The sequence below is a fragment of the Anguilla anguilla genome, chromosome 3 (assembly GCF_013347855.1).
Source record: "Anguilla anguilla isolate fAngAng1 chromosome 3, fAngAng1.pri, whole genome shotgun sequence".
Classification (NCBI taxonomy): Eukaryota; Metazoa; Chordata; class Actinopteri; order Anguilliformes; family Anguillidae; genus Anguilla; species Anguilla anguilla.
In genome coordinates this window covers 56,064,963-56,078,768 of record NC_049203.1, presented here as the reverse complement: position 1 = coordinate 56,078,768, position 13,806 = coordinate 56,064,963, and the positions used below count along the sequence as shown (strand labels likewise).

At 40.9% G+C, this 13,806-nt stretch overlaps 2 protein-coding genes across 3 annotated transcripts; both read right to left on the bottom strand.

The window, feature by feature from the left end:
• Nucleotides 1–1,125: 1,125 nt before the first annotated feature.
• Nucleotides 1,126–5,646, bottom strand: rps4x (ribosomal protein S4 X-linked). The gene is made up of 7 exons (XM_035407559.1): nt 5,574–5,646; nt 4,780–4,857; nt 4,327–4,507; nt 2,838–2,935; nt 2,285–2,456; nt 1,724–1,881; nt 1,126–1,302 (listed from the first exon to the last, which is right to left on the bottom strand). Exons 1-7 carry the CDS (start codon nt 5,574–5,576, stop codon nt 1,201–1,203), a joined length of 792 nt encoding a protein of 263 aa, XP_035263450.1. The 5' UTR covers nt 5,577–5,646; the 3' UTR covers nt 1,126–1,200.
• A 2,219-nt stretch (nt 5,647–7,865) lies between these two features.
• Nucleotides 7,866–13,562, bottom strand: cited1 (Cbp/p300-interacting transactivator, with Glu/Asp-rich carboxy-terminal domain, 1). Of its 2 annotated transcripts, none has more exons than XM_035407864.1 (2): nt 13,243–13,562; nt 7,866–10,661 (listed from the first exon to the last, which is right to left on the bottom strand). In XM_035407864.1, exon 2 carries the CDS (start codon nt 10,646–10,648, stop codon nt 10,178–10,180), a length of 471 nt encoding a protein of 156 aa, XP_035263755.1. In that variant the 5' UTR covers nt 10,649–10,661; nt 13,243–13,562; the 3' UTR covers nt 7,866–10,177. The 2 variants fall into 2 exon arrangements, with proteins under 2 accessions (XP_035263755.1, XP_035263756.1); XM_035407865.1 differs by having other exon boundaries at nt 13,450–13,559.
• Nucleotides 13,563–13,806: the final 244 nt, after the last annotated feature.

Below are 13,806 nucleotides of genomic sequence, written 5' to 3'. Positions count from 1 at the left end.
CCACGAAGGAACCGGGACCACAGCTCTCCCCCCCCCACACTCTGTAGATTTCAGCCCTAAATCACCCGAAGGGTATAAAACCAGACGTCCTACACTCTATAATTAAAACCAAAAATGTAAATATAGTGACAATGCCAAAAAAGCTCCTAACTGGAGGCCAATGAGTCAAAGCAGCCTACAGCTGTTAAACAGGCACTATATCAAAAAGCTCTGCAGCACTGCTAAGCTAAATGCATTTTATTTTAATACCCCTTCCCTTAAAAAATCCATCCGCTCATACCGTTTGGTCCTAGTTAGGGTTGCAGTGGCAACAAGACAGGCAGAGATGTCCCTCTCCCGAGCAGCTTCCCCCCTACTGCTCATGGGGGATCCCAGGCATTCCCAGGCCAGCTGGGAGATGTAGTCCCTCTGTACCCTGGGTCTGCCCCCAGTCAGATGTTCCCAGTACACCTGCTAAGATCCACTGCACCCAATTGGCTCACAACCCTTTCTACCCCCACTAGTGAATAAGACCCCAAGATATTTCAACTCCTCCACTTGGAGCAGTTGCTCTCCCCCTCAACTGAAGAGGACAAGCCATTTTTTTCTGTTTACAAATTGTTTCCTGTAAAACTAAGTACCAGAACTTTGGAAAATTACCAAATGATGGTTATTGCGCAAGAGATTGATTCACCACTGTACAATTCCACAGGTTGAGTGAGCCAGGCTCGTTGAGGGGAGCATAACTCACATCCTGTTATAGCTGCAGACAACCCCCCACATTTAAAATGTGCTTTTTAATATTTTAGAATGTTACACCATCAAATGAAAAATGCCATCAAGAGCAAACTGACATCAATTCCACAGTACAAGTTAACTTTTAATTATGTTGTTCTCAGACCGCAGCTGTTTTTTCTTGGTAGTTATATTCCTGTATTAATTTCCCTCCAAATAAGCAAAAACTTTATATAAAAAAAATGTATATAATTAAAAAAAAACAATAAAAAAAAAGAGGCCAAAATAGTATTTTAGTTTTAGTATTTAGGTTAGTTTGTGAAAGCTGACTAAATAACTGGATCCTACATTAATCCCAAAAACAGTTTGAACCCCAATCCCAACCCATAAAGTAAATATCCAGAGACGTTGTGTGTTTTTGTAAATAACTTTTTATTGAAATCGGTTTGCGGTGACAGGAGTAAGGAGCCGCGGTGCTAGCTGGGCTTAGCTGCTGCCCTGCTTGGCGGCCAGTCTCTTGTCCCTCTCCTCGGCAATGGTCAAACGGATTCCCTTTCCGCGGGGCAGGGAAACCCATGGCTTGTTGCCCTGGAAGGACAGACACACAGTCGGGATTTTAGAAGATGAAATCTCAACCCAACTGACACAGTACATCACATCCCTGCAAGTATTTGCTATAAGTTCAAGTCCGCTTTTTAACTACATGAAAACTAGCATTTTCCAGAATTTAAACCAATATGAAGGTATTTTAGAATGCATTCAATAAGGTACAAACAGCATCCGTGGAAATCTCTACACTTCCTGATCTAGAACAATTTCATCATTCTGAAACCTATACCTAGCAACAAAAATTATTGAGAACAGAGAGATCAACAGGTGGAAGACTTTAAATTGGCCTACTTTAGCAATCTACGCAAGTCATGCAAATGAAATCCGGCACTGCTTTCCCACCCGAACGGTCGCCTGAGGAACCGGTGCGACCGCTCCCCTTCGCCGTGAGCTCACTCACCTTGCCGATGACAAAGATGTTAGACAGCCTGGTGGCAAAGCTGTTGCCGGTGCTGTCCTTCACGTGCACCACGTCGAAGGAGCCAGGGTGCCTCTCCCTGTTGGTGATCACCCCGATACGCCCCAAGTTGGCACCACCAGTCACCATGCACAGGTTAGCTGCAGAAAGAGGCTGCTTATGAGGGGGACACAGCCGCGGGCCCAGGCCCATCTGAGGTACAACAGACTGACCAGAACGTGCTGCCATGGCGTGACTGAAGGGACAGTCCGACTGAAGAGCTACTAATGCACAACTTTGCACAACTTGCAATGAATGCAAACAGGGCAGACAGTGATGCCGAGCCAAATGCTTGGAGTAGAACCACTTCCTGCCATTGAGTAGCTTTTTATGGGAATATAAAGCAACCCAACAATTTAGTTCAAAATCTCAGAATTAGATATTAAATTGGGGGATGAAAAATTACATTACCAGAAAAAAGGTTCAAATTAAGGCTAAAATTCTTCATTTTAAACAATGCAAAAAGTATAGCCCAGTAATGTAATGAAGAGCTACTCTACTTACCGGTATCAAACTTAATGAATTCTGTGATCTTGCCAGTGTCCAGGTCAATGCGGACAGTGTCGTTGACCTTGATGAGGGGATCAGGGTAGCGGATGGTGCGGGCATCATGCGTGACCAAGTGGGGGACCCCCTTGGTGCCAATCATGATCTTCTTCACTTTACAGAGCTTGTACTACAGGTAGGAGGAAACTCTGGTTCAGCACAGATTTCACTTCTTCAGCCAAGTCATTTCATACACATTACACCTCAATATAAATAAACCCATGTACAAAAATCATTGCTGTGCATCTTTATGTATGGAGAGTGCCCACAACATAGGGCCGAGTAGCCCAAGCAGACCTTTGAGCAGCAAACTTGCATTTTTACAGCAGAGAGAAGACCCTCAGGTTTGCCTTCCCAACTATGCATTTAGCAGATACTCTGATTTAGAGACTTACTACAGTACATGCATACAGGTACTTAGGAGGGGGACTGAGAGGACAGCCCCTTTGGGGAGGGGTCAGTAAAGCAGCCAATGAACGCAGTGCCTGCCCTGTCAGAGGTCCCGGCTCACCTTGGCTTCCTCGGCGGTGATGCGGTGGACGGTGAAGCGGCCCTTGACGTCGTAGATCAGGCGGAAGTGCTCTCCAGTCTTCTCAATGCTGATCACATCTAAACACAACATAGGAACAGCAACTAAGTGGCTGAAGTCTATCGCCTGACCACAAAAAAGGACAATTAAGCACTGCAACCACCACCATCAAGAGTCAAGTCTTAATGCAATCACCCATTTCACCTCCCACTTAACAGTTCTACAGTTCACAACTGAACAGGCAGCGTCACTTTCAGTCAACATTCACGTATCAGTAGAAGTCTGAGCAAATAACATATCTCTACGGGCACCTAAAAATGCTTGATGCCTCAATATGCTGTTCATGAGGTGAAAAAACAGATCAAAAATAAAAACTTTAGTTCATTCCAAGGAACAGACATGAATGCTGCCACACTCCACAATATTCACAGGTCTACTCAGTAAAATGAAATTGCATCAGATAAGGATTAGTGGTTACAGCACTGGATTCCAGACCCGAGAGCTATGGGCTTGACAATCACAGGACAATACTGTTCCCTCTAAGGAAGAGCTCTTCACTCCAAATGACCCCAAAAGACATGAGACATTTATCAAACCCCAATCACCACAACAATTAGCGGTCAGAAAAGTACAAGTATATCAAGCAAGCAGATGCATTTTACACTAGAATAAGTAGCACAATATTCCCAACAGCATCACACACCACAAAGACGCTACAAAAGAGAATTCCAAATGACACATTTGGCTCCAACAGAGCAATGCTTAATGGTGATCTATCCTCACTAAAGCTAAAGCCTTGGCATAAGGCAACATTTTTGATTAAAACATGACCTTCAATAAAGTTTCAGCAGCTTCAACGCGGGAGCCACATTTCAGTACTCATATACGTTTCCCCTTTGGCCTGCAGCTAATTTAATTTAGGATGCTTTTATGGCAAACATTTCAAAGCTGAACCAGTTTCAGGTCTGAATGTTACCCGGAAAGCAAGTGCCAGTCGTAGAAAAACTGTCAGATAAAACCGTGAGTTATACCTGGAACGCTGCTTAGTTCCTACAGCTTAGTTCCTATACACAAGGTTCTGAAATTATATGAAAACCAGTAAACCCTGCAGTTGTATACAAGACGAATACAAGATGCCTATGAGTCTGCTAAAGCCTGCAGCACTTGTTCATACAAGAGCAACACTGATGCCTATGACCATGGCACAAAAACACAGCTGCTTACTATTTTACTGACCTCCATCATACAAGAGCTCCAATCAAATTCATTCTAGGTCAGCTCATTCAGTGTGGAGGCCACTTGCACTTCAACAAGTTCCGTGCAACTAAGTGGGGCCATGCCTACAGAGAGGACACTCACATCTGAGCATTGGTTCAACTGTGAGTGCACAACCACTGAACTCCGAACATTAACAAATGACCAAAGAGTGGGCGGATAATTCAGGTAGGTACGCTCGCCATGCAGAACTCACCCATGAAGCCTGTGGGGTAGGTGACGTCGGTGCGAACCTTGCCGTCAATCTTGATGAATCTCTGCATGCAGATTTTCTTGACCTCATCTCCAGTCAGGGCGTACTTCAGCCGGTTCCTCAGGAAGATGATGAGGGGGAGGCACTCCCTCAGTTTGTGGGGGCCAGTGGAGGGGCGAGGAGCCTGCAACCCAAAAGATACAAGCAAGTGCTTATTCTCAAGGGTGACGCTGACAGTGTTCGGGATAAAGGATTCACAGGGCTTCTTAATAAAACATTCAAACAAGCGACATGCCCTACAGCGGTAGCATCTGAGGTAACGTTCCCAGCTTCACTCTGAGACCAGGAAACAAATCACGCTATGCTGGGGCCACCTACCTAGATAAGGACGATCAGCTACGTGATATGTACCCCTTACTCAACTTCGAGAAACATTTCTTTATTTGCAGTACTTACGAACACGCCGGTGAGCTTGTCCAGCATCCAATGCTTCGGCGCTGCCACGCGCTTCAAGTGTTTCTTCGGTCCTCGAGCCTAACGGAAATAAAAATACCCGTTAGTCATTCACCCAGAAACGAAAGCCATCATTTAAAATTTGCCAAAAAATGGTGCTAGCTTGGAGCCCAGTAAGCACACATCCTCTCAGAATTTCCCGAGTTAGCCATCACACTAGCGTAACGTTAGCGGAAAATGTCAATGTAGACAACGTGAACACAGTCATAACAAAGTGGATTAAACGCCACAAAAATTCATTTATCTATATTCAAAAAACATTTCACCGAATGCAACACAAGACAGAAAACAGCACACATCCACCAAAATAATGCAGTTCAAGAGAAAAGCAAGCTTGCGGTGCTTTCTATTACTATTAGTGCTGGTTCCGACCGGGGCCTAACTTCAGAGCCGCTTACTACGATTAAGACTCCAAACACAAAACTTTCCAAATTATATATTTTCAGAAATTTCCGTCTGAATTGCATTTCGAATTAAGGTAATTAACAAAACCACAGTATCGGCCTGAGTGGACACACTGCCACATCGCAAAGCATTGGTGAACGAAGTGTGATGGATTCATATTTTGAACTATTTTTCTTTAGACTACGGCAGACTTTAGGAAGACAATATTGGGATATATTATTTATACACATATTATATGTGCAATATTTCAGTGAGGATGGAACACACTACAATCAGAAAAAGGGATGTTATTAGGTGAATTTCAACATGAAGTGAAGAGAAAATCTGCTCACCATGGCGGAGTCTGCGAGAAAAGGACCTCCTACTTTCAGGAAGACGATGATAACGACGAAGGGGATGGGTGCCGGAGAGGGACAATGTAAACGGGTGTACTACTTTGTTTATATCTGCCCTCTAGCGTGGAGGTCTTGAAAGTACAATCATAATTTAAACTTTTTTTTTTATTTTTAACTTTTTTTTCATAGATATTCAGCTAAATAATCTGGCAAAAAAGTCATGGTTGCCGTTTTATTCATGACAAGAAAACGATTATTATTATTATTAATAATAATAATAATAATAATAATAATAATAATAATAATAATAAAATAACATTTTGCACTGATGTTGATATTGAATAAAATGAAAGAAAAAGAAAACTTAAAATAAGGCTGAATGCAATTTGACTGCTGGAGTGGTATCCTAGGATATCCTTGGCAGTACTTAAAAGTGATTTGTTCTCTCTTCTGTATGCATCAAACATTTGCATTGTGTTGCATATTTTCAAATGTAATCATCTTCAGCCAGTTTTCATGTGTAATCATAAGGAACAAAAAACATATTACCTCTCAGGAAGAGTGGTGATCAGCACATGATGTTTTTGAAATTGTACTGAGAGGAAATCAGCCAGACAGGCAATTCAATATAACAGTTTTACATTATCCCAATTATTCTAAAAATGTAACTATAAAATCCTAGATTTTGTTCATGTATTTTCATAGTTTTTCAAACCAATGCCATTTTACACACATGCATGCTCCGTGAGTCTTTTTGAATGAGTAAGTTCACATGGTGACAAGGGCATATTCTACATACAGTGTACTCACTGCAGAACTTAAAGAAGATACAAAATGAAAACAGTGATGTCAAGTGGAGATTCCTCTTGCAGTCTCAGCTATACAGACTCTCTGGTTGTGGCCTATTGCCTGAATATATCTTTCTTTTAATAAACTTCTTCAAACCCTAAAAATTAACCTGCAAATAAATTACAAAATTTATGATTGAAAAACAGACATTCATTTTTCTAAAATTATCTTAAATAGTTTAATAATAGTATTATTTTAGTTGCATTTCAAGCAAAGAAATAATGATTCATTTAAATTTAATGGCATTTGAATAAAATGTCACTACAACTTGTGTGTTAAAAATGAATTAATTGGTGAAAAATATATCCGAGTCACTGGCACATATTTATCTTATTGGTTACATAGTGTGGGTGATAGAGGTCGTAACTGGCTGAGATCAGATTGAGGCCACCAGAAGCCTGTCCACTTTTCATTTAGTAGTTTTTTTTCCAGAGCATGTGTGTGTGTGTGTGTGTGTGTGTGTATACATACACACATACATATATATATATATATATGTGTGTGTGTGCGTGTGTGTGTGTGTGTGTATCAGTGTGATGTATTTGTCTTTAAATTGAAATTCATATATTATTTTGTCCTGACTCTTCATAAGTTACATTAACTGTACTCTTTCTGTCCTAATGTTTGCTTCCTTTTAGACTTTCTTTCAGGATGGCTATCTCTGTCAGGAAATGCCAGCACAGGGAACAGAGGTCCTCTGTTTATTTGGTGTCAGATAAAGCATTGCTTGAGCCTGTCTGTTCCTCAGCCAAATGTCAGAATCTCCACTGAGCAGCATCTTTCTCATGCCACAAATCTCTGATTTTTGATGCTGCATAGTCGTTACATCAAAAAATAATCTTTATTTCCTTTTTGTTTTATGTTCATTTAGAACACTATTGAATGTCCTTAGCTGTCTGATACTTTGGTTCATAACCTCTGAGCCAAAAGGGGCATTTAAATACTTTTATATGGATGGATATAATTTTCTTAAGTATAACATTCCATAACTGTATTATCTAAACATGACATCCACCTAGTGAGCTACATAAGAACCCCAGGGAGATGAATGTTTTGTACACGTTGAGGATTTTGGTATTATTAGTTCATAATGAATGACACTAGATGGCGTCAGTACTACACAACATAGAAATTGGACAAACCCTGTGGACAAACCCGCTTTCGTGATCAATTACGCACGATGTTAGAAATTATTTAAATTGTTGTTTACAAGTGCCAGATCATGTCAATGTTTTAGCAGTAATGATTCAGTACGACACATTCTGAATACAATATTTTAAAGTGTGCCCCCCCCAAAAAAATCTTGTTTTTATGCAGTTCTTTAAAATATTAAGGATTTTCGTCTAAGAATAATAGTTACATTTCTACACGCTTTAATGTATAAGGTGTTTTCCAGTGTCATAAACGATAGATTTAATTATTGCTCAGGAAATCATAAGATAACTCACAGTTTTTGAAGAGTTTATTTCCCAAAAATGCAGAAAATAACAAAATACAAGTATTTAAATATGGTGCAATAATTGTACATCTTTTCATAGAAATATACAAGAGGCAATGAAAGTGCTAAACAAAATTAAAGTAGATTATAATTCACTCCGTGATTTCAACAACAAAACGTATTTTCAATAAATTGATAAACAAATGTTACCTCCTCTTCTTAGACAATGATCTCAAAATCACCATTTAAAGAAAGATGGAAAGCATGGGAAACAGGTGACTAAATTAATATTCATGTTAACATTCTTGATTTGATTTCATAATCAAATTCTTTAGAGTTCCCACCCCCATTACAAAGAAAAACTGTGGTCGACAAAAATGCTATGAAACTCCACAAACTGGCACAAACATTGAAAGCAAGTTTAGCAGTGGTTAGTTAAGCTGCTCTTTCCATATAGCATTGCCTGTGTTTTGACTAGGAAGAAATGGTTTCACAGACAATTGTTTGCAGAAGTCAGTAAATTACTTTTGGTTGCTGTGGCAATTCCTAGGCGAAAAACCCACAATTTACAAAGCTAATGCACATGCATACTTACACATTCTCTCTCCCACACACACACACAGACAGTCCAGTAATCCAGCAACTGGAGCTACATCATTCTTGAAACATTTATAACTCGACTTAGGTTTACACCTGCTTTTGGTTGTTGAACTGATATCCCCATATCACTAGATAACTACAGTATTTTAAAGAAGTGGTAGTTACCTGTACAGTATTTTCCCCTATGCTTAAATACTATGCTTAAATTCCCCTATGCTTAGAATTTGCTTAATTTTAAATATAAATGTGTGAGAACCTTAACAATACAAAGTGGAAAATGATTCTCACCCGTTCTTTTGTAACAATAAGTACTGACTAATGGATTGATTAAGTAACACTTCAGACATTTTACAACAATGCATTCTTTAGTAACAAGAATGCCGAGTCCTTCAGTCTAAAGCTCATTTTCCATACCCAGCAATCATTGAAAGTACTGAGCTACAATAGTTACTGAAGAGCAAGCAGTTCTTTCTCAGTGTCACAGAATCAAGGGGAAAACTGTCAGTCGCTGTCCCTACAGAATTACATGGTGACAGGAAGACTGTTGAAGGGGAAAAACAGACGGGCCTCTCATTAATTTATTTAAATATAGAAAGCGCTGGTGAGATCAGGTTCCTCTGTGACCAATGTGACCAGCTTTACGTGATGCAACACATTGCCTGCCTGTCCCCTGCCCCTCCCCTGCAAAACACACACACACACACACACACACACACACACCTTCCTAATGCTGGGATAACAGAACAAGCACAGAACAGATCCCCATTTCACAGCCCCTCCTTCAGTTACAGGATAGTAATATCACCCTGGCACACAGGAGGCCCACAGAGCTGCACTGACACAGACATCCAGCCCCTGGGCTCAGGTGAAACCCTTTGTCTTCCAGGGGCTATTTAAAGAGCCGCCTCCTCATATTTAGCCCCGACCGATAAAATATCAAAGGAGAGCCCACTTTCAGTCAGAAAACAAAAGTACAAATGATTAATATACACCTCTGTTGCTTGTAGCTCATTTTACAGGGTCTCTGTGGTATGGAGGTATTGTTAAGTGTAACAAACTGAAATAATCCCATTACAGCAGCCTGCTAGGGCTGCTACAGTAATAGTAAAAAAATCCATTGGGTGGTGAAGGTAAAGAAAAAAGTAGCCTTAAATTCATCTTGACCTCCTTTGGTGTGGAATCATTCCTCCTCTGCAGCATACTCCTCAGCACCACGCATTGAAATAAATGAAGCTTCTTTTGTAATATCGACATGAGGAAAAGAAAACTATAGACATACTGTCCTTCTGGGTCAGACTGCACACAGAAAGAGTCACGGTCCTCTTCTCCAGCACAAAAAGGCAAATATATTCACTTTGGAGTATTTACATGAATGCAACAATGCACAGGCCAAAAAAAAAAAAAAAATATATATTTTGCTTGATTCTTTGAATCCCCTTCCCACTAGGTCCACCATGCATGTGAGCTCAGCCACTATACTCCTTTTGAAAAGAAGAACGTGTGATTATTTTAACAGGATTGTCCACAGTCATGAAGCAACATTGACAGGAACTTCAACCTCTCTGGTCAGGAGAATGCAAGGCTTATATGGTACAGACACACACTCACACACACGTGTAAAGAACTGGAAAAGGAGTGGCACATCAGTCTATGTTCTTCAGCGCAGCAGACAGACGGGAAGGGGAGAAAGAACAGGTGCAGTCGCGTGTCAGGGTCAGCAGCCGGCGGAAACGTCCGAGATGAAGTCAAACTCGTTTTGGCCCAGCCACAGCTCCGGCAGCTCGTTGGCCCGGTCCAGACCCAGCTCCACCACCAGCGACATCAGGACCTCCTCGTCCACGGGGTCCGAATCGATGATGCCGGGCCCCTGGGCCGTCCCGCCGGAGCCGATCTGCACGGGCCCCGCCGCCGTCGCGCCGAAGCCCCTGGGGGGCCCTGCAGAGGTGCCCGGGGGCCCCGTCAGACTCTGGTAGTGGCTGTTGAGTTTCTGGAGCTGCATGCTGGCCAGCAGGTGGGGGCCCGGCTGTAGGCTGAAGGGCTGGGGCTTGCCATGGGTGGAGGGGGAGGAGGAGTGCAGGCCGGAGGGGGAGAACTGGCTGTTGGCCTTGCCCGAGCCCTGGTAATGGAGGATGGCCACTGACTCATGGTCCTTCATACTGCAGCTGGAGAACAGCAGGGAGCTCATCACCTGGGCACACCTACAGAGGAGGACATGTGTTGGTACATAGCCTGGCAGCAAAGAGAGGCACAGGGGCTGTACACACAGACAGCTGAGAATCATCCTGTTGGCACATCATTAAATAATGCTTTGCTTATTTTTAAATCTAGAGGTAAGGTCACCATTTTTATATTTGATGGGCCAGCACTAACTACATGGCCATTTGCAAGAACTCATTTCTTTCATGGGTTTATCCAAATTATTAATATTTTATGATCGTCTTATTGAACCTAAGAGATCATAGCAAGTTCCATCCTTTAAAATTACTCTTGAAATTACAGTTGCAATATCTCTCACCTCAATGACCTTGCAATTAACCCATTATCTTAAAGATAGATTAACCAAGGAAAAGCCATTACCAGTTGGAGAGTAACAAAGAACAGAAACTGCAAACCCTCAGTGCAGATTTGAGACAGGATGCATCACACGGCAGAGCAGACACATACTACTCTGCAAAGATGCTACTTAATTCCCCAGTTACTATCAATTCCCTTCAAAAGCCACACCAAAACAAGAAACAAAGGACTGAAGAGGCCCATAAAATAATCCCACACTTCCTTCAAACAGACATTTCCTATTCACTCCTAACTGTAATGAGGCAGTCCTTTGGGAAAGCTAATCACTTAATTATGCATGTCACTCCACTCCCTCTCCCATCCCTCCCGAGCTGGTGGCAATGCAGGTTAACAGCTCTGTAACACTGAAGTGAAACCTTGCTAACTCTCACTACTTCAGACCTGGCAGCTGGTCCAGTTGAATTTTAAACAAAAAAAAAAAACAAAAAAACTCATGGTTCCTAACCTACTGCTCGATTGAAAAATGAGATTAAGAAGAACAGCAGTAGTACAAGCCCAGGAATGATAGGAATTTTCTTGGCTTCTCCAACTCATTCTTTCTGCTTATTTGGCATGTTGGAAATGCAATATGGCTGCCTTGTTCTTTAACTGTCCTTGTTTAAGAACACTTCTTTGAAATATTTCTCACTCCTGACATGCCTTTCTTGCCAGATCATGGAATAATTAGGCTATGGATGGAATAATTGTTTTCCCACCCTGGTTCCAGGAACCCAGAAACTCACTGAGCTGGAAAGGGGATGGGGGGTTTGAACAAAAATAAATGCTATATCTACCCATCTAATTTGTCCCCATTTTCAAGACCACAAATACACTGTGATGCATTGCTTTTGCAGTTAATTGATAAGATATTTTTTCTCTAACTCAGATAATACCTCAGCTACCAACTCAAACCAATTGAGTAGGACTTCAAATTGCAACACCATCATCATAGGTCTCTGGAATTATGGGTGTAAAACGTTGAAATAACCAATCAAGTGATTTCTGAATGGGGTGTTTCTGCAACAAAAGGTGTCATCTAATCCGGAGAGAATACTTAGTACCTTGCAGTTTAATGTTTTGGGATTTTGTTTCCCCTGGACTTCTGGAGTTATTCAAAACGACCTAACAAAGCCTATGGACTCCTAGACCCAGACCACGTGAAGATAATTAGTGCGTGCCTGGCCCTCTCGACTTCACAAAACAGTCAGTTTTCAGCTGAGTAGCTTGGGGCATATAAACATAGAACTGCGCGAAGCTTCAGTGAAATAGTGGATAAAGTACACTATAGGTTCCCATCAGAACGCGGTCTTGTGTTTAGTGGACTGAAAATGACGTCGGCCTACTCGATAATAGTTCAGTGTGCCTATTTTTAAAGGGATTTTATCTATTTATACATTTATTTATTTATGGAATGCAGGATGTACTGAATTCATTTTGATAACGCATACGTCACAATTACGGTGTTCAACATCTACATATTTGATTGAACAATTAAGACCTTCCTGTTTGATAAAGGCAAATTATTCTTTTTGGCCAATTGACCTCTTTTCCAAGTTAATAAAGTTAAAACCCATGACTGAAAAATTACCGTTTTTGTTATTACTTCCAAATGTGGCGAATATGATACTTACTTCCCCACCAGTTCCATTTCTATTTCAGTTTGGCACGATGAAATCTATACCGGCTAAGCATAAAGATGTTTTGACAGATCTCAATTAGTACCATCAAAGACTTAATCGCACAATTCGCCCATCACCTTCAACGAATGTCTGGTTGTTAAAAAAAATAACCGAATGTATATTCATCTTTGAAATAATGTAGCCTACCCTCGGTGTGTTGGGGAAAGAGATTAAAGCAGGCGATATCTAACAATTCAATTATTAACCCGACATTTATCCATCTACGAAGTGCAAACCAATGAATCATCAACCATCAACAACCTATTGCGACGATGTCTATATTTAAATGTAAAATGTAGCCTATCTATATATCATCTATACGTTTATTCATAGAAAACAATACATTTTGAACAAACTCATAACATTTTGAATGCGCAAGCAATTCAAAGTTTGATATTCTAAATAGAACACTCTAGCCTATAATGAAAAACGAAAGCATGCATTAAACCATAATTGTCTATTTTTCTTCCAAAATTAAAGTATTTCGAATTTTATCAAATAAAACTGAACGGTCCTTTCCAAAACAAGAACATGTTAAACTACCTACCTTTTATAAATCCGCTTTCAGCTCAGACTGAGTTGAAAATTAGGATGGTGATGTATCCAGTCGGAATTTACCAAATAATCAGTAGCTAACCAACTACTTAGAATTATATAGATGTCAGACTTGTTCGAAACAAATTCGTTATGCATTCGCGAACGTAGAGGGAAAAAATGTATATAGCCTTTATATCCTTAACTCAGCGCATTGTACCTTCAGGAGTTGTCTGTAGTTGTAGGCTGACCGGTACCCGGAGAGTTCCCACAATGAATCGTTGCCTCATCAAAAGGATTAGCCTATATACACTGTCAGCGAGAGACTGAAGTGCGTCTATGGAGGGTCGCCACGACAACACGGAGTGGATTCACAGAAGAAATTGGACCGATGCGCAGTTTTGCACTTAGAATGAATATACCAAAACAAATATGTAGCAAATGAAGGAATTAATGAATGAACGAACGAACACATAAACAACTAAATAAATATATTTCTCTTTCTCTTTTTTCTACTGCATTCCAGTAACCGAAAAGACTCATGGACTATAGCTTACCATTTTCCCAAAGCACATAC

Excerpts from the sequence above, each read along its gene's own strand:
- rps4x (XM_035407559.1), bottom strand. Across the intron at positions 4,508-4,779 it reads ACAAGCTCACCGGCGTGTTC|GCTCCTCGCCCCTCCACTGG; the intron begins GTAAGTACTGCA and ends TTTGGGTTGCAG. Across the intron at positions 2,936-4,326 it reads CTACCCCACAGGCTTCATGG|ATGTGATCAGCATTGAGAAG; the intron begins GTGAGTTCTGCA and ends TGTTGTGTTTAG.
- cited1 (XM_035407864.1), bottom strand. The coding sequence starts at position 10,648 with ATGAGCTCCCTGCTGTTCTCCAGCTGCAGTATGAAGGACCATGAGTCA.